The sequence below is a fragment of the Octopus sinensis genome, linkage group LG1 (genome assembly GCF_006345805.1).
Source record: "Octopus sinensis linkage group LG1, ASM634580v1, whole genome shotgun sequence".
NCBI lineage: Eukaryota > Metazoa > Mollusca > Cephalopoda > Octopoda > Octopodidae > Octopus > Octopus sinensis.
Genome location: NC_042997.1, coordinates 137,868,923 through 137,895,390, shown reverse-complemented (window position 1 = coordinate 137,895,390; position 26,468 = coordinate 137,868,923). Strand labels below are relative to the sequence as shown.

The window sequence follows — 26,468 nt, the reverse complement described above, 5'->3', positions numbered from 1 at the left end:
GCACTTTTTCAATCAGTCTTCTTTTGCCAAACAGCTAAATTGAGGGGACATAAACAAACCAACACCAGTTGTAAAGCAGTAGTGTGAGGATAAACACACTCACACACACATGATGGGCTTCTTTCAGTTTTTGTCAACTAAATCTGCTTGCAAGAGCTTTGGTTGACCTAGAGCTATAGTGAAAGACACCCAAGATGCTGTGCAGTGGGACGGAATCCAAGAGCACATGGTTGGGAAGCAAGTTTATTACCACATAGCCATGTTGGCACCCTACGTAGTACAAGGCTGTACTTATGATTAAATATTAATTACTTCAGTTTAGTTAATCACTTGTGATTAAAAGTACACATGAATAAAAAGAGAATACAAATAGACCATGCTGTCTATTTTTTTCTGGTACATTAAATTCAGGACTAAATTATCCAGGAAATTTGTTAATTCTAGAAAGCTGAGTGACCACATTGAGGCTTCTTTGCTATTTTGCCAAATCCTTTGGCATTTAAACCAGCCATATTCAACCCAAATATTCTGTTTAATGTTTAAACTGGCCTCTCACACCTAGCCTACAATGTCATTCTAATATTAAACAATCACATCATCGAAATCTTGAAGCTTAATGCATGATTAATTCAAAACAATGTGAATAGACAAGTATTACATTTGACAGAATAATCTGAATGCTAAAGGTTAAATAATAATTACATTTTAGTCAAGTAATGTTAATGGTTTTGAGCCAGAGATTGTGCCTTCAGTATAATGTCAATTCAAAAGCCCAGCAACCCATCCACTAAACCTTTGTAGCTCACTTAAAACACAACAAATTTTGCTGAATGCATGCAACAAGATGAGAAAAGAATTGTATAAGATGGACATTACCCGGGAATCTATATATGTGATGCCACCAGCATGTCCACTAAACACTCCAACTGGATTTGGATTGTTTTCATTCAGGGTACGCCGATCCCAAACCTGAAAGTTAAACAAGAAGGATCAAAGTTGAAGTCAATCATACAATTTGGACAAGCAATTAAATCTTGACTGGTGAACTGTTTAATGTGTGAGTGTATGCATGTTCTTGTGAATATCTTATGTATGTGAGTATAATTGTGTGTGTGTGTGTGTGTGTGTATAAAAATGGCACATATAACTATGTTTATAATATGTATCTTCTTAGGTATGTAGAAGAATATACAACAGAAATGTGAATACTTAAATGAATAGGATTGTAAATGACATTAGAAAGAATATGATTATATGTTTCAATGCATATTTAGAAGTTGTGAGTACGTGCTATAATATGTTTCACAATAAAATTTATAAATCCTTTATAATCCTGTATTAAATAAGTGCTGATTTCAATATTTTAGAAGTGTATATCAATGTGCTAGATTATATGTGTATTTACTATTATTATTTTATATCATGCATTCTGTAAGTAACAACATCATTGGTTATAGATCTCTTGTGAGTTAATCACTGGTTGACAGCATTTCCAATGGAGAAAGTTACAAAGAAGTGTCAGTAAAAATCTAAATGTATTTATTTTATTTCTTACCTTACAGAATCCATCATCTCCTCCTGTGAACAATATCTGGGAACTATCATCTGCAAATTTTACTGCATTAACATCATCACCATGTGCTTTGATCTATAAATCACAAAAAAGTACATTGACAACAACAATGGTTTCTAACATTGACACAAGTCCAACAATTTTAAGTAGGTGTAGTTGTTGCTGTAGTGTGATCAAAGATGTCATATATATATCAATCTTGTCTTTGTGTATATCTAGAATTACATTGTCTGATGTGTCCTTCCTTTTTTTAGATTCAACTGTATAGTTGATTTAATAGGCCTTAGCAATAAGCAGTTAGTTATTTTATTGACCTTGAAAAAGTCCATGAAAAGGTCAAGAGGAAGGAGTCCGTCTTCAGTCCTTTTAAGTGTATCCACCACAGAATCTCCTTCACCAAAGCCCCTGAACAGGGAACACTGCCTGACTATCTTAACTAAAGGAAGATTGTGGAGTGATCTTTCAATGACTTGACCAATGGTTTATTTGCCAAAAGGGCAGTGGATCATGGGACATTAATAATAAAATAATAATAATTTCTTACATAGACACAAGGTCAGAAATATAGAGGAGAAGGTAGTCAATTATATTGACTCCTATACTTGAATAATAATATTTTCTAGCATAAGTACAAAGCTAAAAATGAAGGTGAGAGTAGGGTAAAGTCTATTAGATCAACAAAGTATTCAATTAGCATTTGATTTCATTGACCCTGAAAGTATGGAAGGCAAAATTGATCTCAGAAGAATTTTAACTCTGAACATTAATGTCACAAAGCATTTAGTCCAACACTGCAACAATTCTACCACTCTACCATACCTTCTCTAGTGAAGGGGTATGGCATAGCAGTTAGAGTGTTGCATTCATGATTGTAGGGCCATGGTTTTGGTTCCTGAGCCAGGTAGTGCATTGCATTCTTGAGCAAAACACTTCATTTCATGTTGCTCCAGTTCACTCAGCTGTCAATGAGTTCCAGTAAATAGTTACGAAGTAAACCCTGCAATGGGCCAATGACCTGTTCAGGGGCTAATATTATAATCTCAGTTACTAATACATCATGGAAATAGAGTTCAACTCTGCCCTTATGAGTCCTAAGACACAATGTGGGCCTACTACCATACCTCCTTTATTCTATGTAGCCACTGCAACAGGAGAATGGACCTCATCTCAACATAAACTTCTAGACTGGAAACTGTCAGTTGGGATAAAACACTTACTCTTCGTGTAGAGTTCTTTGATTGGCATCAGGTGGCCATTCTCACTACTGGGGATTTTTTTACTTATATTTTATCATTATCTGTTTTTGTTCTTTTTCTTACTTCATAAACCCCAATACTAGCCTTGTATCTGTACTTGTAATGACCCCAGCATTTCAAGTTTTTGTTGTCCATTCACAAGATTTTTATCTTGGACTCTTCTAGAGACACCCTAGGGTAGGTTGGTGGTATTAAACTGAACAACAGATTAAATTTACTAGGTGGAATCAATTAGCATTGATGCAAAGTACAGTTGAATTTATCTTTACTTACTAACGAATATATATTTCCTGATTTCAACAATAATCTCCCAACTCTCTCTCTCCCCGTCTCACATTGGCACAAAATTAAAAATTGTGTATAGCTAATTGAGTACATGCTCAAACCATGCATACAGTCAACCCCTGTTATTCAGCTATCTTCTATTTATGCCTGTATTCAGTTTATATACACACGAGGTGTTTCAAGACTATATTCTTTCATTGGTTTCAGTTAATGGACTGCTGACATACTGACTCAGTGCCTTCAAGAGCTTTTAGTCAATTATATTGACTCTCATACATAATATAGTACTAATTTTAACAAGTTCAATAGAGTCACGTCCCTTTAGAGAGTGATCTCCCTTCTATAAGTCCCCCCCACCTCCATCTTCAGACTTTACATCAGCTTTACGCAAGTATAACACAAACATGTCCATAGGAGCCAAAGTAGTCTCTACATGGACGCTCTAGCGGTAAGAAGTAGTAGCTAAATGTCCCACAGATAACATACCACTATCTTAGAAAGGGACACACTGCATTATATGGGTCTTGCGTTCTTTGCACATAAGGAAAAGACAAGATGGTCATGACTGGAATACCTCTGATCAATGCATCCAATAATACATACTTTATGCACATTCTTACTTCATTCACAGTAACACAAAATATTAGTCAATCGTTATTGCTGAGTTTACTGGACCAAAGAAATTCAAAATGAAATTTTAAAAAAGTATTGTGTATAATGGGTCACAATACCCCCCCCCACACACACACACATACACAATCATAATCATCGTTTTAATGTTCACTTTTCCATGCTTGCATGGATCAGGCGAAATTTGTTGTGGCAGATTTTCTACAGCTGGTCACCCTTCTTGTTGCCAACCTTCAACTGTTTCCAAGCAAGGTAATATTTTCTCATCTTTTTCACAGAAGAATGGAAACGAACAATAATAACTGATTGATGTCCGTTTACAACAGTGGTTCTCAACCATTTTTCATCTACGGACCCCTTTGATTACTATTTTATACTGGTGGACGCCCATGGCCATTTGAGTTTTATAGGTACTTCTTTCAAAATTCCTATTTTGTTCATCAAACATTCACATATAGGATGCGCTATTTAAAATGTTAGAGAAAGAAACCTAACAGACTCTTGTAATGGACCCTTAAAATAATACTGTGGACCCTGGTTGTAAACCGTTGGTTTATATGACAGGCTCTTTTCAGTTTCTATCTACCAAATCCATTCACAAAGTCTTGGATGGCCCAGGGCTATAGTAGAAGACACTTGCTCAAAGTGCTATGCAGAGGGACTTCTCAACCACACAGTCATGTCATCAAGTACTGGGTGAAGCACTCCAATGAATATAGTCACCTGAAACCCTTGAAGGCAGTGCTCTAGCATGGGCATGGTTTCAGTGGCTGAAACCAATAAAAGAATATATGCATGTGTGTGTGTGTGTATATATATAGGTGATGACATGACTGTGTAGTTAAAAAGCTTGGTTCCCGACCATATGCTCTTGGGTACAGTCCCTCTGCACAGCTCTTTGGACAAGTGTCTTCTATAGCCCTGGGCCATCCAAACTTCTTACCCTATAGCTATGTCTGCATCATATATATATGTCAGGTTGATATATATATATATATAGCCCTTCAGGATCAGAGTAAATGGATGCCCAGAAGACGGCCAGCATGGAGAAGTGTCTGGAAGCTTAGGGATCCTGCGAATGGACAGAGATTTAGAGATGTATTACGTGAAGCTTTTGACGAAATAGAGGGGGATATAGCATCACATGATGCAGAAGACAACTAGAGGTTTCTATGAAACAACCTGTTGAAGGCTACTGACCAGATCTGATTTGGTAGATACTAAATGAAAAAAGCCCATCACATTTGTGTGTGTATATGTGCGCGCATATATATACTAGTATTTAATAGTAGTTTGATTTGGCTCCATGCAACTTTTGTAGGTTCATCACATGAAACTAGCTCCTGAGGCCTAAGGAGCTATGTTCTGTAATGAGCCTACAGTTACTTAAAGTTGCATGTAGTCAAATCAAATTGTTATGGACTACTAATATATGCACTCCTTCCAAATGTGTTGTGTGCTTCTGTCTTTTGTTTGTCCACTCACTCATGTATATATGGGAAATGGGTAGATAGGCATATACAGACCCTCTCTCTCACACACACATACACACACACACACACACAAATACACAAGCACATGTACACACGTACATATGATTCTTTTTCATTTGTACTCAGTGACTGGAAGAGAAGAAGTAAAGTCTTGCAAAATGACTTACTGTTAATATCTTCTGGTTTCTCTCTAAATCATACACATAAAAATTACCACAGTTTGCACTGGAAAATAGTGAAAGTTTACTTTTAAAAATGGCAAGGTATTAAGTTAAAATGGTAGAAAAATAATAGAAAGATATGTAAGATAATGGCTTCTTTGAATATGACACCTTAAGAGTGGTTTCAGTGAGTTTGAATGCAGACTGTATTCATACTAGCAAAGGGACAAATGATAACATCAGTATAAGCTACATGCTCCAGTGAGAAATGTTTTTGGCAACAAATCAGGGACACTCACAAATATGAAACACTGGTATTAAGGATGACCACCTGGCTGTGAAAAGTTCTACTTCAAATTTTGGGGATTCTTTTTATAATTACAGGGAATGTTTTGCTAGTACAAGAATAGGATATTTAATGAAATTTGCCCTGATAGATCAGATCAGTGCTTCTTTAAGTAGGTTCTGAGGCAAAATTCTGAGATTCTGCAAGAAAAGGGGTCTTTTAATAAAAATTTATTTTATGCAAAAAAAAAAAATAAAATAAAGAATGGCGTCTGCTATTTCAAAATAATGTTATTGCTGTATTTACTGGCATATAAGTATATTTTGTGGAGAAAACAAAGTTAATGTTTCATCATACAGTTATACACTCGGTATTCCAGCCTTAATACAGTCACATTCAATGTATGCCAATTTCTTGTCACATCTTATAAACCAGTATATATGGTAAATAGTTTTTTTTGTTTTGTTTTTTTTTTTACATTTTATATGAATGTATTTTCTCTATAAAGCAATATTTGCTTCATTTAAAACATCTTATTTAAATTTTGGTGTCAGTGGCTGTCCATAAAATATAGGTAAAGGTTCCATGGTAAAATAAGTTTAGGAACTGCTGGAATAAACTATCCTCCTGAGATCATATTAAATTTCAATAGAACTTTATCGTTCAAGTCAATTTCCAGTCATAGCAAAACTCTAAATTAAGCATGTTATTAGAGTATTTAGAACATTGAATAGGTGAGCCCATATTTAAAGATTTAATTAAAAAATAACTTAGTTGCATCAATATTGAGTTGAATGACAGAAAAAAAATAACTAGTTCAGGTTAATTATTGAAGTAAAGTAAGAATGACAGCATACGATATATTTTCAAATGAGATGTCTATCATAGAGTAATATGTTTCAAAATGGTTCAAGATGTAAGGAAGAAGACTGAAGTTATAATTACAGTGAATTTCAGAAGCTGACAAAGGACCAAGATACCTAGTGCCTTGCTGTACTCAAGAAGACCCGTCTTCCAGAGCAGAAGTGTTAAGGCCACATTCCCTGGTGAAGAGGATTGGCCTGCAAGAGTCCTGTGCCACATAATAAGCAATCATGCTAGTGCCATGTAAAAGCACTCATGCCGGTGGCACGTTAAAAGCACCCAGCATACACTGTAAAGTAGTTGGCATTAGGAGGGGCATCAAGCTGTAGAAACCAAGCCAAATCTGACTGGGACTTGGTGCAGCTTGTCAGCTTTGGTCAAACCGTCCAATGCATGCCAGCATGGAAAACAAACTTTAAAGCATTATGATGATAATGATGATGATGATGATGAATGGAAGAAGAAACTTCATGCTTACCCTCCAAGAATTTCCTTGTTGTCAGAAGAGAATGTCAGTGAAAAAATGCAGAAAGTACTTCTACCAGGAAACAATGGTAGGGCTTCGTGGATATCACGGTCACCTCGAATATTACACAAATGAACTGAAATATGTGCATAAGAGGACGTTAAATAAACAAAACGAAAAAAAATTATACTTGTGACTATATAAAATAAGCATTTAGTTTCAAATATTTTGAAATATACATAAAACAATACATTCAAAATAATATTGACGGTTCTTGAATAATAAAAGCTGTAAGACTTACTGCAGTCAGACCAACTGGAATATATCACATAATTTCCATCAGGACTAAACAAAAATTAAGAAAATATAAAAGAAATATTATTATAAAAGATTTAAGTTAAATTCTTCCAAGTTATACATTTATAAAAATACAAGCAATTAAAATACAAATGTATATGATGTTGTTGTTTTATCATAAGTCATTGAAAGCTTTGAAAACATTAAGTATTTATAGTGATAAATAATTTCCTTCAGAAAAAGGAACTGTTCCTTTTACAATTACTATAAGGAAATCATGGAATATTACATAAAATTTAATGTTCTTTCAATATTTACCAGGTATATTTATAAAATGATTGCTTGGAAATCTCTCTTAGTAACTAATTCTTTTTTATATGGAACCTGTTGAAAAATATGTCAAGTTCTAAATTACTACAACATCCGTCCTCCATAAACCAGTCCATAAAAATTATTTTAAAGTTGTGAAGAAAGTCTAAAATTAATTCAACAAGATAAATTGAATGGTATCAGCTATCAAGAACATGTTATCTAGAAACCACAGAATGTTGTTTTTACATTTAATAATTAGTATATTAATAACTGACAATCACAGAATTAAGAATTATTTTTCCTTAACCCTTTAGCACTTAAACTGGCCATAACCAACCAAAATATTTTACCTGTCTTATGTTCAAACCTGCCAGATCCAGCCTATCATACCTACCCTACAATGTTAATCTTAAAATAAATAATCATGTAATCAAAATCTCAAAACTACAAGATAATGCAGGATAAATTCAAAACAACATGAATAAACAGACATTATATTTGACAAAGTAATCTGAATGCTAAAGAGTTTAAGAAAAAGTATTGTAGTTTGCTTAAGACATTGTGATACAGAAGTAAAATATAATGAAGAAAGAGGATTTCTAACAATGCAAAAAAGGAAACTTGAGTAACCTTTATATGATTTTGTCACAAAGGCCCCTCATCAGAAGTGAACAGTTTAGAAATGTGAGTTTATGCAGATCCTGTCACTTTGATAGCCAAACATGCAGCAACTCCATTTTGTCCATTCACTTCTGACAATGGACCTTTGTTCCTGAAATATACAAAGGTTTCTCAACTTTCCCTTTTCACATCATTAGAAGCTCACTTTCTTCACTATTTTTCTTTAATAGCAAGAAAATTTTCAAGAAATAAAAACTTACCTAAATGCAGCATCTAAAATACTCCAGAAAAATCCTTGTGCTCGAATTGATTTAATATGTCTGAATTCATCACATGATGTGTCATACAACCGTATATATACATCTGAAGATAAATAAACAAACTGTCAGAGGCTTGAGAAATAATTTATAATCAAGCTTTTAGTAAAGCTTAAAATTTTAATGGAAGATTCCAAATGATTTCAAAAGACTAATAAAAATTTGCTGAAGTAAACACAAAGCTCAATAAAGAGCTACTAAAATAAACCATAAAAATTAATTCAATCCTGAATATTGATATTAAGATACTTCAGATAGTCATTGAGAATTTTATACATGGGCATAAGTATGAACATGTTGTTTGCAATCACATGGATCAACATCATATTGCACTGTAAGATACCTTAAGCAAGTGTCTTCCACAACAGCTTAACAGTGATGAAATTCAAAGCAGAGAAATTTGGTACATGGAAACTGTATAGAGGCCTTTCATATGTATACATCCCTATCTTTTCCTCAATGCCTCACGAATGATTTTGATAGACAGAGATTGGAGGAAACCTATCATATATATATATATATATATATATATATATATATATATATGCATACCATTATCATCATCATTTTACTATTTTAATGTCCACTTTTCCCTGCATGCATGAATCAAATGGAATTCATTAAAGCAGATTTATACAGTCAGATACCTTTCCTATTGTCAATCCTCACCTGTTTTCAAATACTGTAATATATCTTAATATATCTTTATGGCAAGACATGCTTGTATGGAAGATTGGAAACTAAAGACACCACGTGTATGATGGTGACACTCATTTACAACAACCATGTGAAGTCAAGTCATGAAGAGATTAATATATACATGCTGAAAACAAAAAGAAAGAGAGGGAGGGAAGGAGGGAGAAGAGGAGAGAGAGAGTGAGAGAGGAAAAAGTGAATAAAACATTCAATGAATAAAAGAATATGTGTACCTACCTCGACCTGCAGCTAAGAAGCTGTCACCTTCTTTGGAATAGATTCCACAGAAAGCTTTGTCCTTGCAGTAAGCAACTGTTGACATCATATTTGGGATGTATCTAAAGATGAAAAAAACATATCGATTTGAAGCATATAATTATGTTTATATACAAATATTTCATCATCATCATCGTTTAATGTCCGTGTGTGAATAGAGAACAGCTTTTCTTTCAAATATGACTATATCAATGACATAACAATGTTTAAGTTTAGTTTCCAGCCATCCAGCCACTATTCTTGTGAGGGTTGTGGACGTGGGTAGAGTCCTGAGGCACTTTCCATTTGGATATCCAAGTGTGACCAGCTGAGACTAACGATATCCAACCATCCCATTTTTGGTCTACTCCTAAGCGTCCTGCTAGTTGGCTCAGCTTGAAGAATCTGTTTCATGATTCTTTTGTGCTATTACATGGTGCCGGCATGAGTGCTATTATGCAGTACCAGCATGAGAGCTTTTGACTAGGCACAAGTGTAAATACAAAATTCCTTCATCCATTAGTGTAATAAGCTTCATAGTCCCATCAACAAAATGAAATGACGGTAATAATGGGATGTTATCTGCATGCTTTGGATTAGGTTACAAAAGATTGCAGGAATCCTGTATTGTTATAACTGATAAATCAGAAATAACAAATTTTAAAATTATACTGGTGGATTTTTTGATATATTTTATGTGTAATTTATCTGTGTGTTGATTTTTTGGTTTGTATTTTAATATTAGTAATGTTTCCTTAGTCATTCTTCTCATTTTCCTTGTAATTCTATATAAAAATGTAGAGCTGGCAACCAGGGTTTTCTATCTAATCTTATTTCATATACTGTACATAATAGACACTGGTGTGACTGTGTGGTAAGAAACTTGCTTCCTAACCACATGATTTCAGGTTCAGTCCCACTACATGGCACCTTGGGAAAGTGCCTTCTACTATAGCCCAAGGCTAACCAAAGTCTTGTGAGTGGATTTGTTAGACAGAAACGGAAAGAAACCTGTTGTATATGTGTCTCTTTGACCTGACTTCAAGTGATTATTGCAAGCAGTGTCCTTCATTTACTATCTTTGAAAGCATGTCTGGTCATAGGGAAATATTATCTTGCTTGGAAACAGATGAGGGTTGGTGATAGGAAGGACATCTGGCCACAGAAAATCCACCTCAATAAATTCCATCCAACTCATGCAAGCATGGCAAAATGAACATTAAAATGATGATGTATTACAATAAACTGTAATGGTTTCCTCCCTTCTGTACATCTGTATGTGTGACAAACAAAATATTCAAACAGAAATAGAATCAGAATTTTACTGATTGTCCATTTTGCATTGATGTAGCTAATGAAGATGATGAAATAAGCACCAGATTAAGTACTGGAATCGATATAATTGAGTAAAAACTTGTAAAGATGCCAACTCAACATAGCTACAGTCAATTGACTAAAATCAGTAAAAAAAAAAGAAAAAAGAGCAAAAAAAAGAAAAGAAAGAAAAATATCAAGATCAACACACAACCATATAGAATAGGTACTTACAGGGTACCCATCGCACACTGGTCTCCATTTGAAAAACATTGCTTACCACCCATGCCAACTTCTCTCTGAAATAAAACAAAAAAGAGTGTTGTAGTTTGCTTCAAATATTGTGATACAGAAGAAAAATAACAAATAAAGAAGATAGAAAGATTTTAATAGTACAAAAAAGGACAGTTAAGCACCCTTTATATATTTTGGGCACAAAGGCCTATCATCAGAAGTGAACAGTTTAACCCTTTAGCATTCAAACTGACCATATCCAGCCCAGATAGTCTATCATTTTTTTTCTTTTGTTCAAACTGGCCAGTTCCAAACTTTCCCACCTACTCTACATTGTCATTCTAAAAATAAACAATTACATCACTGAAATCTCAAAGTTATGAGATAATGCACAATTAATTCAAAACAATGTGAATATATAAACATTGCATTTGAAAGAATAGTCTGAATGCTAAAGGGTTAAAGAAATGATCTATAATAATAATAATAATAATAATAATTGTGTACAGTGCTCAGGTGCACAACTCATCTAAAGTGTATATATAATCAGGTGTAGTTTCGGCGGATTTCGGAAAGCATGAGGGCCTTAAAAGATGCAGTGTCATGGCAGTCAACAACTGACGCAGGCAGTTTATTCCATGCTTCAGCAACTCTGAGCGTGAAAAAATGTTTCCGAAAGTCATGAGAGCTGTATTGTTTTCTGACTTTGTAGGCATGTCCACGTGTGTTAGACACATGGAGATCAAAAAGGTGTTCAGTGTTGTTGTTGGTGAGGTGGTTGATAACTTTGTGGGTGTTTACCAAGTCCGTCGCCAGACGCCGGAGCTTCAGTGAATCCATGCCCAGGGAAACAAGGCGCTCAGAATATGGTAGGTGTCTGATGGAGGGTATGCGTTTGGTTGCACGTCTCTGGACAGATTCCAGGAGGTCAATGTTCTGTGCAAGATAGGGGTTCCAAACTGATGATGCAAATTCCAAGTGTGGTCGTACCATGTAAATTTAAATTCCTTAAAACTGTTCATGTTTGATGATGGGCATTTGTGCCTGTGAAATATATAGGTTATTCAACTCTCTGAAATGACATGAATGGAAATGATATATTATTGATGAAGACCAAGTCTGGGATAGCTAAAGAATCTCCATCTAAAAATACATACTCTTACACATACAAACATTGAAATGAAAACCACCGTCATGCAAAACAAGGATAAACAACTTCTTTTTGCAATACATATATATATAAAGGCAAGCTAGCAGAATTGCTATCATGCTGGACAAAATGCTTAAAAGCATTCCATCCATCTTTATGCTCTGAGTTCAAATTCCACTGAGGTTGATTATACCTTCTATCCTTTTAGGGTCAATAAAATAAGTACTAGTAGAACACTGGGATTGATTTAATTGATTTTCCCCTTCCCCCAAATTGCTGGCTTTGTACCATGAGTAAATTTTTAAAAAATCAAAAGTGGACCATTGCAAAAAGAACTGATCCTTGTTTTGTAGGTGCAAGCATAGCTGTGTGGTAAGAAGCCAGCAAGCTGGCAGAAACGTTACCATGCCGGGCGAAATGCTTATTGGTATTTTGTCTGCCGTTACATTCTGAGTTCAACTTTGCCTTTCATCCTTTCGGGGTCGATAAATTAAGTACCAGTTATGCACTGGGGTCGATGTAATCAACTTAATCCCTTTGCCTGTCCTTGTTTGTCCCCTCTATGTTTAGCCCCTTGTGAACAATAAAGAAATAAGACGCTTGCTTCCCAACCACATGGTCCTAGGTTAAGTCTCAATACATGACACATTGAGCAAGTGTCTTCTATAGCTGAAGCCAATCAAAGCTTTGTGAATGGATTAGGTAGACAGGAAGTGAAAGTGTTTGTGTGCACACATGCGTGCTTGTGTCTCCTTGTCTTGACATCATGTGACAGTTGTAAACTGATTGTCACTGTCAAACAAGCAGTGTGATCCATTTTCAATATTCTGCAAGAACATGTCTAGCCTTGAGCACGGGGCCCGATTAGGAAAAAATCAGTCCAATTGGCTTAAGGCTGGCCCTGGATATTACCTTGCCTTTGTTGGCAACAGGAAGTGTACCCAGCCATAGAAAATAAAGACTGTCCAACCCATGCAAGCATGGAAAAGTAGAAGTTAAATGGAAATGATTATATATAAATAAAATCATCCTCAAGTGCATCACTATTTCCATTATTTGCAATGCTTATTTTAGCAAAAATTAAACAAATTGTGACAAAAAAGGTTACCTGAAACTACTCAATGATTTACAAATACAATAAATTTGAAATAAAAGATCTGAAACCCATATAGATCACTTTAATGGCCCATTTGTGGGCTATGATTACCTTGTTGCTGACCCCTGATATAGAAGTGGCATATTGCACTAAAGGAGTGGTTCCCAACCTTTTCACTACCAAGGACCCTTTTTACTTAAATGTGTTTTCCCATGAAATCCCTTTAATATCCTTATCCTTATGTGTGTGTATGTGTATATATATATACTAGCAGTATCGCCCGGCGTTGCTCGGGTTTGTAAGGGAAATAACTATATAAGCATTTTTAGAGAGTTACTTCCCTTATAAATTCGGGCTTTCTTAGCCATTTTTGTTTTGGTGTCTTCAAGCCATGAAGTCGTTGTTCTAAAAGAACGCTGGTTTCCTTCACAACGCATTACGACGTTGATTTCTTTACACTCCCTTCCCCACAGCTTCACGAGGGAGGGAAGGGGGAGAAGCAAACAGGTGCAGCTGTGAGCGTGGATGCCAACTCCGCCGCCATCGACACACAATGCATTTTATGCATTAAAATGGAATAAAAAATGATGTTAAATTATTTTTAAAATCGTAGACTCATCGTTGACGCGCGCTAATAGTCAGACAGGCTCGATATGAATCACGACTATAAGATACCCGAATTTGGTTAAACTGCACCGCAAAATGTGGGAGGAGTTAGGAATCTAAATCGAAGGGGACAGACACTCACACAACTAGAGTTTTTATATATAGATATACACATATATATATATATGATCAGACTATGCTGATGATCTTGCAGATGTTTGCGTGTCCATATATGTAAATATTAACAAATGAAACCAATGGTACATAGGTAATCGGTTTTTATTTTGTATATTTTCATTTGCCTTGCTTATGTTTACATTTTGGTTTTTTGCTGAGATTTTTCTTAAGAACACATTCTTCATGGTAATGGCGATTTGATGTCTATGTTTAGCATATAGGCTGTCCACTTTTAGTGGTCAGTCCTCTAAATTTTGTGTATGTATGTATGTGTGTGTGTGTGTGTGGTGTGTGTGTGTGTGTGTGTATGTATGTATGTATGCATGCATGCATGTATGTATGTATGTATGTATGTATGTATGTATATGTGTGTGTGTGAGTGTGTGAAATTTTGAATTTAGTTTGCAGATCACAGGTTGGGAACCACTGCAGTAAAGAATAAATGTATGTAAGAATTTACCTTTTGCAACATGTGAGAAACAGTTGGCCCACAATAGATTTTATTTTTGTGGATTCGGCCAGAAGCCAATAGAATCTGTTGTCCAAGATGAGTGTCCTGCAATAGATTGAGAGAATACAAACATAATTAAGCAACGTTATTTCTTTCTTTTCATTAGCAATATCCTAACCAACAGTAGACAGAAACTGTCTACGTTAACAGATGATTGATTGGTTGTAAGTTTAGATTAAATGCATATTAGTAACCATAAATATGACTCCTGTCAAATAATATACAACCATTATATATGTATATGTATGTATGCATGTATGCATGTATGTATGTATGTATGTATGTATGTATGTATGTATGTATGTATGTATGTATGTATGTATATATATGTATGTATGTATGTGTGCATGCATGCATGTGTGTGCGTGTTTGTGTAAATATGTAATAATTGGCACTCCAATCAACGGAACAGCCTGCTCATGAAATTAATGTGCAAGTGGCTGAGCACTCTACAGATACATGTACCCTTAACAGAGCTCTCAGTGAGATTCAGCATGACACAGAATGTAACAAGGATGGTTCTTTGAATTCTTTGAATTCCAGGTACTACTCACTTTTGCCAGCTGAGTGAACTGGAGCAATGTGAAATGTCTTGCTCAAGGATACAGCACACCATCAGGAATTGAACTCATGACCTTATGATCATGAGCTGAATGCCCTAACCACTAAGTCACATGGCATCATGATGACAATGATACCACATGCCATCATCATGATAATTGTGTCATACCCCTATGACTATTTTGACATCTAAAGCCAGATGTCCCTCTAAATGCCAACCACTTTACAGTTTTGGGTGCTTCTTTTCATGATACAGTACTTGTGAAGTCACCTTGCAACCTCTAAGACTAAAGGGATTAAGTGAAACCCTATAGCTGACAGGAAATAGGATAGAGAGAGAAAGATAAACAGAAAGACAATGTTGGTTTGTTTTAGGTGTGTTCTTACATGCTATCGTGGGTTGGCACAACACCTTGTAGTATTCAGGTATTGTTTTACAACTGAATACTCTTTCTGTCACTCATCCTTGCCTGTTCATGCACCTCATCCAATCCCCTCCAATCAACCTCGTCACCCATCATTTCTCTCATTGCAAACCCTCCACCCCACTTGCTTTTTCTTGCTATCTAGAACCATTTCACTTGTTAGCTATTCTCCATCCATCATTGTTCTCATCCACAATTCCCTCCTCACCACTTGCCCACCAAATCTTCTTTCATGCACTATGCTTGCCTCTGTACCCCACCGTTGGATGTAGCTTGCACAAACATGTTATCTCTCTCGTCTTCTTTTCTACATCTCTCTACCTTCCCCAAATCATCCACCACACCCTACACTCACCCTTCAATCCTACCCAATCTTTACAGTAGTTACCTGCCTCCCATCCCCCTATCTATTATTCTCCCATACTCTTTTACAAACTCCCATCTACCTATCAACCTACTTTCTCTGTCCAAACACACTTCTACTCACCTTGTACCTTGACAAGCCACCTGGATTTGTGCTCCTACTGATCAATCCCATTATCACTCTCTCTCCTAAAGCTGAGTAAACAGCTCTTGTACTAGAACTTGTTTGTCCCTCCCTCTTCTCCTCCTTTCATATTTTAACCCCTCATCTCTGTACATAAATGCCCCCACCCAGTATTGTACTTTTGTGAGCTGCTGGTGACATGAAAAAAGCAACCAGTACATGTTGTAAAGCGGCTGGCATTAAATAAGGCATTCAGCTATAGAAACCATGCTAAAGCAGACTCTGGAGTATGATGCAGTTCTTAGACCCATCAGAAGCTCCTGTGAAACCATCCAGCCCATGCCAGCATGGAGCATAGACATTAAATGATGATGATGCAGAAAGTAAACACTTACAGACACATACTTGTGCATGCACACATACGCAAAGTCTTACAGGTCATCGCAGAAGCTACAGACACATGGAAGCTGTTAACTATGCATTATATGGCATCTCTACTCACAGAGAGTGTGCAAAAGAATGTGCATCAGGAAGTTGACTGAAATGTCATATGAAGGTTCACCAAAATAAAACTTTAACACCTCCAGCAAGAGGCACTCAATGTTGCCACATCTATGCACAAAAGATTGTAAGTCCCTAACAGGAATGAAAAACATCTATGTTGCATATGTTGAAGAGAACAATCAAACTGTGACTTTACTTGAAATCGAGTTGCAGCCATCACATATATGTATGTATATATATATAAAAGAATTTTTTTGTGTAATGAGATAAAAAACCAAGGCTGTGTAGATATTAAGAACATTCATAGATAGAAGGTCTTACAGCTATCTATAAATGCTCTAATATCTACACACCCTTGGTATTACACAAAAATTCTTATATACACATGCTGACATAGAACCAACGTTGAACCCCTTATTCGCAAAATTACCGAATCTGGAACTTAACTATGGTCTCTCTATAGCACTTATTCAGCATTACCTGACACATTTGGGCCTCAATGACACCATTATTTCTTATATATATACCATTTATCTCACAATCTTTCAGATTCTCTGTCAAACTGTCTCCCTATTACTTTCATTTATCACCTCCTCCTCTCTGACTCACCTCAATTTCCTTCATTCCCCCACCAAATTGATATGCATCATTGACCATGTCTTCACCTGTGTACCCCATTCACTGCATCCATCTCTAACCATCTGTCAGCCTCCTTTCACACCTTCACAAACAAACCTTCCTATCCAACTTTTCTGCTCCTCTGTCCCTTTCTCTTGCTTATGTTCTTGTACCTTGAGGTACAAGAATATAAGCATCTATCTATCTTCAGCAAGACACCTGTTCTAGTCCCTCTATCATACTTTAATCTCTCAACACCTGACATAAAGCCATCTCCCTCAATATTATACCAACTCAGTTGAGGGCTCTTTCAAATTACTTGGTGACCTCATTAATGTCAGTGCTACAAAAAAAAAAAAAAAAGAAAGCATTCAGTACACTATGTAAAGTAGCTGGCATTAGAAAGAACATCCAGCTATAAAAGTTATGCCAAAGTAGACATTGGACTTCAGTGCAGTACTTTGGTTCATCAGGTTCTGTCAAACTGTCCAACTTATGTCAGCATAGAAGACAGATATTACACGATGATGATGATGACGATGCATATATACGATGTGGTATCAAAAAGTTCCTGGACTAGTCCTGTAGTGTAACAACAGATGGCAGCATATGGTTGTGTGCACAGTGAGAGCTAGTAGTGCTCTTCATGAGGCAATGTGCTGAGTGACATTGTTGTGTTTACTTCACAAGTTGTGAAATTTGTATTTTTATGATCACATGTATGCTGTAATCTGCATTTTGTCATGGACAGGAACAAAGACTCAATGTGATATTTTACGTTAAACTTGGGAAGTCTGCTACAGAGATATTGAGCATGCTTCGACAAGCCTACAGCAATGAGGCAATGGGTTATACATAATGTTGATACCAGTGTATTGCTGTGCAAGGTGACTATTTTGAAGGAGATGATGTTAAACCTTAGGTAAATAACTTATTTTTTATTAAACATAACTAGTCCTGGAACTTTTGATACCACCTTATATACATATCATCATTTAACGTCTGCTTTCCATGCTAGCATGAGTTGGACGATTTGACTGAGGACTAGTGAACCAGATGGCTGCACCAGGCTCCAATCTGATCTGGCAGAGTTTCTACATCTGGATACCCTTCCTAATACCAACCACTCCTAGAGTGTAGTGGGTGCTTTTATGTGCCACCGGCATGAGGGCCAGTCTGGCGGTACTTGCAACAGCCACGCTCAAATGGTGATTTTTACGTGAATCATTATCATGTCTGTTTTCCTATGTTCATATGAGACAAAGGAGTCTCCTCCAACTAACCACTTGCTGTGGTCCATCATCATTTCCTTCATGAAGTTTAGTATTCTAAGGTCAGCTTTCACACTTGCTCCTTTTTCATAGGTGCCTTCTGCTGAAATCATTTGGCACTTCTTAATCAACTATCATGCCCCATGCACATTACATGATTCTTCTTATATTCACCTGTTTTCTCTTAGTTGCAAGCCAAACAAATTGTTTAACAGCATTTCATTCATCTTTACATTCTGAGTTCAAATTCTGCTGAAGTCAACTTTGCCTTTCATCCTTTTGGAGGTTAATAAAATAAGTACCAACCGAGCACTGGGGTTGATGTAATCAACTTACTCCATCCGCTGAAATTGCTGGTCTTGTGCCAACATTTGAAGCCAATATTAAATGTCCAGTGAAACATGCTCATCTTAATTCTTTCTAGCCTTCACTCACATTCAATGCCAGGTTTTGCCACCATGTATTATCACACTTCATACATAAACATCAAGCAATCTGTCCTAATTTTTTTCCTCATCTCCATTTTTATTCTGGCTACTAGACTTTGAAAACACCCACCACCATTGCTAGTTAGGAAATTGAAGTAAACAACTACTTCTAGGGAGTCATCGACCCATTTAATGAATTCATTTTATGGTTGCTATTACTGCTAATTACTTATGTGCATCTGCTACATATGAGGTGCTTCTTTTTCTCTCAGCCTGCCTGTGATCTTATTGCATTATTTATGCACCCACAGTTTATATTAAAGACAATGCATAGAATTCCTACCAGTCCCTCTTATGCATATTGAAAAAGACTCAGTTCCACTGCATAGCACCTTGGGCATGTGTCTTCTACTGTAGCCTCAGGTCGAGCAATTACTTGCAAGTAGACTTGGTATATGTAAACTGAAAGAAGGCTGTCATATATATGTCTATGTGTGGGTGTTTTTGTGTTTGTTTGCCACCACCAATTGATAACAGGTGTTTATGTGATTGCGCCCCCCGTAACTTAGTGGTTTGGTAAATGAGACTGATGGAATAAGTACCAGATGTAACAAAGAGAAAATAAGTACCAGGGTCGATTCATTTGACTAAAAAGTCTTCAAGACATTACCCCAGCATGGCCGCAGTTAAATGACTGAAGCAAGTAGAATATGGCTACTTATGAGATGGTATTAAGAGTGCTGTCATATTTCTGGCAAACCAAAACTTATGTCCTTGATAGGTTAACTTTGAGGACTTTTTGTCAAATCAAATGAAATCATAATTGTGGCTAGTGCCAGTGACACCTGTGCTGGTGGCACATAAAAGACATTTGGTACACTCTATGGAGTGCTTGGCATTAGGAAGGGCATCCATCTGTAGAACACAGCCAAATTAGACTGGAACCTAGTGCAGTTCTCTGGCTTATCAGTTCCAGTCAAACCATCTAATCCATACCAGCATGGAAAACAGACGCTAAGTGATGATGATGACTTTGCTTTCACATTCAGAATGCCTTCCTTAGTTCTTTGACAGATTCAGTTGTCAGAACTAATTCATCTGAGAGAAGAGTTTACTCCTCTCTCATCATCATCATCATCGTCATCATCGTTTAGCGTCCGTTTTCCATGCTAGCATGGGTTGGACGGTTTAACTGGGGTCTGTGAAGCCGGAAGGCTTCATCAGGCCTAGTCAGATCTGGCAGTGTTTCTATGGCTGGATGCCCTTCCTAACGCCAACCACTCCGTGAGGAGCTGAGAAAGGAGCTCTGATAGACAACTAGCTGCAATTAAATTTCTTAAACAACTCATTGAAAAATCTTCATTTTGGCATAAATTTGTATAGCATCTAATATAATATAATCCTTTTCCTAATTAGCTGGGCTGTATTTCTTTTTGCAAAGGCAAATGGCTCAGTGATAAGAGTGTGAAGCTCACAATCATGAGGTAGTGATTTCAATTCCTGGACTGAGCTGTGTGTTGTGTTCTTGAGTAAGACACTTTATTTCACATTACTCCAGTTCACTCAGCTGTAGAAATGAGTTGCTACATCACTGGTGCAATATTGGTATGCATGGGCGACTTCCATAAATAACCTTGCCTGGACTATGCCTCAGAAGGGAACTTTTCAAAGTGCAATCCCATGGTCATTCATGAACAAAGGGGGTTTTAGACTCTTAGATCTCATTTTGCCTAAGTGAGGTACCACTCACATTTCAAAAACACTTTTCACCAACGACATCCTGATTCAGCTTTGCAATCTGAAAAACATCAGACCTCTGATCCTCTTGCAACAGAACATTGTCAGACCTCCACATAGATCTCCTCTCTTTGTTAAAAATGCCTGATGTCTAACTTCTCTTCGATCTACATGATACTATTCCTTGCCCCTTCTACTCATCAAATCTTCTTAGACATATGTTTTGACCTTTATGACTATCTTCTCTACCATTCTACCACCATGTCACCTTCCATCTAGCTGGGACCTTGCTCCATTTTCAATTCTGGTCTGTGGTTCTTAGCAGATTGTCTCTGAAAAACTCCCAGTTGTTGTATGTATCTATCTCTCTTACTTCAATCAGAAGTTTTACCTGTTACTTCTTTGAATTTATGTATGACTGAAGGATCTTTTAGATTTTGTAGCTTTCACTTTCAGCTTTTCTCATTTCTGTGTCTATTCTGTTCTAACCTTAAGGAGTCATTGACCATTAGTCTATCTCAAGTGCTACTTTCTTCATAGGGGAAAAATTTAGAAACACAGCCAGCTATCTATTCTGTTTCCTAATAAGCATGAAATCTTTCTATTTGCATGTTCACATGAGTAGTAAATAAACAGATCTGTAACTGGTTTTCAGGAGGACAGCTAAGCTTTAATTGTGGAGGGTACCTGTGGAAAGAGTAGACCCAGGAAGATGTGAGACAAAGTGGTGAGAAAGGATCTTCAGATGCTGGGCCTCACTGAGGAAATGACAAGAGACTGGGAGATGTGATTTTGCTATACTTATAAGATATGTCAAGCTAAGAAAAATCACTGTCTTCCACACATGCAGGCATGTCCTTTTGGGTGCTGGTACCACTTAAAAAGTACCCATACTGGTGCTGTGTCAATGCTAGTGCTATGTAAATGCACCCAGCACACTCTACTAAGTGGTTGGCATTAAGGACATCAAGCCACAGAAACCGTGCCACAACTGACAGCTAGAGTCTGAACAACTCCCTGCTAGCCAGCTCTATGTCAAATCATCCAACTCGTGTCAGCATGGAGAGTGGACGTTAAACAATGATGACGATGATGAGTTACAAATGGTTAGATCAGAGTTGTATCACAAAACTCCAGCACCCTTGATTCTTCTTTATTCCTTGTGCAATAGCCTTCATGTACACTTGAGTACAGGGAGACTATGGCTGTTGTGGATATTTCCCAGTGTCCACTGACCTCCTTAGAAGTGACAACAAGGTTATTGTCATTAGTCACTGAAGTAGTCCACAAGAGGACTTCATAGAACTGGTTCTTTTGTACATCTGTCATACCTGATTGTAACACATATGCAGAAATCACTGTAGCCTATAACTAACTTAAGCATAATTAATCTGTTTACATATTCTAATCCAATTAGAATATGTAAACATTTCCCTGTTAACAGTATACTTATTCCACCCAATCCAGAGCTTTATTCATCTAAAAAAATTTGTGCCTGTGTTCCTTACACTAGTGAAGGATCTCTTTCATGTTACATTTTGTATATATTTGTACACAGCACACATGGACATAACTCCTCTCTAGCATCTCTATGATCTCTATAAAACTATCATCATCACCATTATTTAACATTTATTGTCCATGCTGGCATGGATTGGACAGTTTGACCAGAGATGGCAAGCTAGAGAGCTGCACCAGGTTCCAGTCTAATTTGGCATGGTTTCTATGGCTGGATGCCCTTCCTAACACCAACCAGAGTATGCTGGATGCTTTTACGTGGCACCACACAGGTGTTTTTACGTGGTGCTGCACAGGTGCTTCTATGTGATATTAAAAATAATATAATGTCCCCTGGGGAAAGTTAAGAGAGCTATTAGCTCTGTTGTTAATAAAAAGCCTCTCCCTCAGAATGAAAGGCAATATTGTATGATGTTTGTGTACAAACAGCAAAGCTATGTGGTAGTGAAATATGGGCTGTGAATGCAGAGCACATGTGAAGACATGAAAGAAATGAAACTAGTTTGTTCTGTTGGATGTGCAACATCAATGTGTATGTACAAAAAAATGCAAAGGATTTGAGAGAAAATCTGGGCATAAAATGCATTAGATATAGTATGCAAGAGAGAAAACTGTTGATATGATCATGTGATGCATTTGAATGAGAACAGCTACATAAAGATGATTCAGTTGCAAAATATGTGGATGGAATCTGTGGAAGATATGCAACAAAGTAGGGACCCAGGAAGACATGGGACAAAGTAGTGAAAACCAATCTTAGGATGTTGGCCCTCATAGAGGAGATGACAAAACCTTCCCTACAACTCATGATGATGATGATAATAATGTTGATCTCATACACCTATCACACTCTTATGACTTTACCTACCCACTCTTCTCAATCTTGTTTCTATTCTCTTTTATATTCACATTTTTGACCCTTGAGGATATGACCTGACACATCATTACTACCATCTTTTCACTTCTTCCAGCTGAAGTAGCCATGTATCTCCATAGCAGCATGACACTTGTGTCTGTTCCTCTATCACACTTTAATGTCTCGACACCTGACACAAAGCCATGTCCCTCAATATTGCACCCTGACTCAGTCAAGGGGTCTTGATATGTGAGTTACAAGGTGACCTCACTAGTGCCGGTACCATAAAAAGAGAACTCAGTTCACTCAGTAAAGTAGTTGGCATTTGGAAGGGCAACCAGCTGTAGAAACCATGCCAAAGCAGACACTGGAGCTTGATGTAGTCTTCTGGCTTACTAGATACTGTTAAACCATCCAACCCATGTCAGCATAGAAGATGAACATTAAATGGTAATGGAGATAAAATAAATTTCTAGAGAATGTAGCTAACCAATTCACGGAACATCTTCACAACATCTGGCGCAGAAACTAAAACCCTTTACTCAGTGGACAATTCAACACATTTGGTTTGGTTTTATACAGTCGATCCACAAACTACAGGCTTCACAGAAAGCAGTATTCTATTTTTCCCCTCTGAAACCACAACTCTTTTGGCCTCAATTCACCACCCATCCTCTTCTAACACACTCATGCATACACCAAGTATTAAATTTTTAAAAATATTTATACATATATAGACACAGGTGTGGCTATGTGGTAAGAAGCTTGCATCCCAACCACATGGTTTCAGGTTCAGTCCCAATGCGTGGCACCTTGGGCAAATGACTACTACTATAGCCTCAGGTCAACCAAAGCCTTATCAGTGGATTTGGTAGACAGAAACTGAAAGAAGCTATATATATATATATATATACACACACACATATGTATATATGTATGTATATATATCTGTGTGTGTGCTTTTGTGTGTGTTTGTGCCCCACCATCGTCGCTTGACAACCAGTGTTGGTGTGTTTAAGTCCCTGTAACTTAGTTGTTCAGCAAGGAGATGGATAGAATAAATACTAGGCTTAAAAATAAGTCCTGAGGTCGAATTGTTCAACAAAAACACTTCAAGGCGGTGCTCCAGTATGGTTGCAGTCAAACAACTGCAACAAGTAAAATAAAAGAATATACATATATAAACAGAGGCACATATACAGGTATATATATGAGTGTTATATAAATGATGACATACACACACATATATAAACACATAACTACATAAATATTAATGGAGTACCAATAGAGAGGTGAGTTATGAATAAATATGTATATGGTGTCGTATGTCATATGTTTGATAAATGTATATTTAGTGTTTCTGCGAAATTAGTTCTCATAGTCGCCACTCTGTTTACTATTTCAGCCTCACCTCGTTTTTGCATATTCTGTATAATTCATTAGTTATCGTTATAGATATTTAAGATCTATCTCCTTTACAGGGCTGATTGAATTGGCCGCCGATTCTTCGCGGGGTTCTCTTCCCCTTCTCTCCCCCTCTTTTTACATTGTCTGTCTGGACTCCTCTCTTCCTACTTCTCTCCATGGCTATGCATACTTAAGCTAGTAACCTGCCTCATTCTTGATTCCGAATTCCTTTTGCCAAGACTGTCCGTAAACGAAGTGATCCCAAGTTAAGAAATCTTTGAACTTTAATTCACCCCGTATCTCTATTTATTATTATTTATTATGTATCATTATTCTGAGCCCCCTAGTCGCCACTCTGTTTACTATTTCAGCCTCGCCTCGTTTTTGCATATTCTGTATAATTCATTAGTTATCGTTATAGATATTTAAGATCTATCTCCCTTACAGGGCTGATCGAATTGGCCGCCGATTCTTCGCGGCGCGCCCGCCCTACCCACCCCCACCAATACCGGATATCTCTATTTTGCTCCAACTATACCGGATGTCGTTTCTCCCACCACCATTATAGGTGTCTACTCTTTGAACCCCCCTCTTCAATACGCTATTTCACCATGCATTACCCCTCTCTCGATATCCTACGTTCTACTTGTCTAGAACCTGTCCTCTGAACCACCCCTCCCACTGGTGCTCCCCTATATTTCTGCACCACCATTATAGGTGTCTACTCTTTGAACCCCCCTCTTCAATACGCTATTTCACCATGCATTACCCCTCTTTCGATATCCTACGTTCTACTTGCCTAGAACCTGTCCTCTGGACCACCCCTCCCACTGGTGCTCCCCTATATTTCTGCACCCCCCCCCCACCATTATAGGTGTCTACTCTTTGAACCCCCCTCTTCAATACGCTATTTCACCATGCATTACCCCTCTCTCGATATCCTACGTTCTACTTGCCTAGAACCTGTCCTCAGAACCACCCCTCCCACTGGTGCTCCCCTATATTTCTGCACCCCCCCACCACCATTATAGGTGTCTACTCTTTGAACCCCCCTCTTCAATACGCTATTTCACCATGCATTACCCCTCTCTCGATTTCCTACGTTCTACTTGCCTAGAACCTGTCCTCTGAACCACCCCTCCCACTGGTGCTCCCCTATATTTCTGCACCCCCCCCCCCATAAAAAGCACCATCCGAACGTGGCCGATGCCAGACCCCTCTGGCACCTGTGCAGGTGGCACGTAAAAAACACCCACTACACTCGCGGAGTGGTTGGCGTTAGGAAGGGCATCCAGCTGTAGAAACACTGCCAGACTAGACTGGAGCCTGGGGCAGTCCCGAGCTCCCCAGACCCCGGTCGAAACCGTCCAACCCGTGCTAGCGCGGAAAACGGACGTTAAACGATGATGATGATTAAACTAAACTGTTTTTGGCAGGTTGAAATGAGATTCAAACCAACTAGCTTTGTCTTTCATTGAAGATTCATTTAGCGGCTTTAGTGAAGAAACTGAGACTTACTTGTTAAAATATTAAAGAAAAAATTGTTGACAAGCACTCAGAATTTTACACAACAGTACAAGGTTGAAAGCCAAATATTTATAGCTAGAGTATAAATATGCTGTGGGTTATACATAAACAATTATATATATATATATATATATATATATATATATATATATCCCAAACGTTACAAGGGTGTTACCTTCATGACATTCCCCAAACATCAATCATGCTTACATGAACTGTTGATTTCAGAGCTTCTTGGTCAGCTAGAATAGAAAATAATAAAAATGTAAGTACACACATAATTTGGGAATAAGAGAGATTACAATATAAAATATTAACATCAAATAAAAAGTTTGCTTTATGGAGGCAGCTGTTTCCATTTTTTCCTCCCTCTCGTTCTTGCTCTCTCTCTCTCTCTCTTTCTCTCTCTCTCTCTCTCTCTCTCTCTCTCTTCCATTCACACACCCTTTCACATGATCAAATTTTTATGATTTGATTAGCTTTTAATTTCATTTTACCAATATCATTTATCATAACTCTGGTCCCAACA

At 37.2% G+C, this 26,468-nt stretch overlaps 1 protein-coding gene across 2 annotated transcripts in view; it reads right to left on the bottom strand.

Moving 5' to 3' along the window:
- The window catches only part of LOC115216982 (DDB1- and CUL4-associated factor 11), a 40,561-nt gene that overhangs the window by 7,745 nt on the left and 6,348 nt on the right, over window positions 1–26,468 (bottom strand). The window contains exons 3-12 of one of the 2 annotated variants that reach the window (XM_029786468.2): window positions 26,150–26,181; window positions 14,550–14,645; window positions 11,061–11,125; window positions 9,495–9,595; window positions 8,505–8,607; window positions 7,316–7,359; window positions 7,027–7,150; window positions 5,405–5,462; window positions 1,556–1,648; window positions 877–969 (exon numbers count right to left, since the gene is read on the bottom strand). In XM_029786468.2, coding sequence (XP_029642328.1) covers window positions 877–969; window positions 1,556–1,648; window positions 5,405–5,462; window positions 7,027–7,150; window positions 7,316–7,359; window positions 8,505–8,607; window positions 9,495–9,595; window positions 11,061–11,125; window positions 14,550–14,645; window positions 26,150–26,181 — 809 coding nt within the window. Of the gene's footprint in view, window positions 1–876; window positions 970–1,555; window positions 1,649–5,404; window positions 5,463–7,026; window positions 7,151–7,315; window positions 7,360–8,504; window positions 8,608–9,494; window positions 9,596–11,060; window positions 11,126–14,549; window positions 14,646–26,114; window positions 26,182–26,468 lie in introns of both variants that reach the window. The other variant, XM_029786477.2, reaches the window with a different exon arrangement.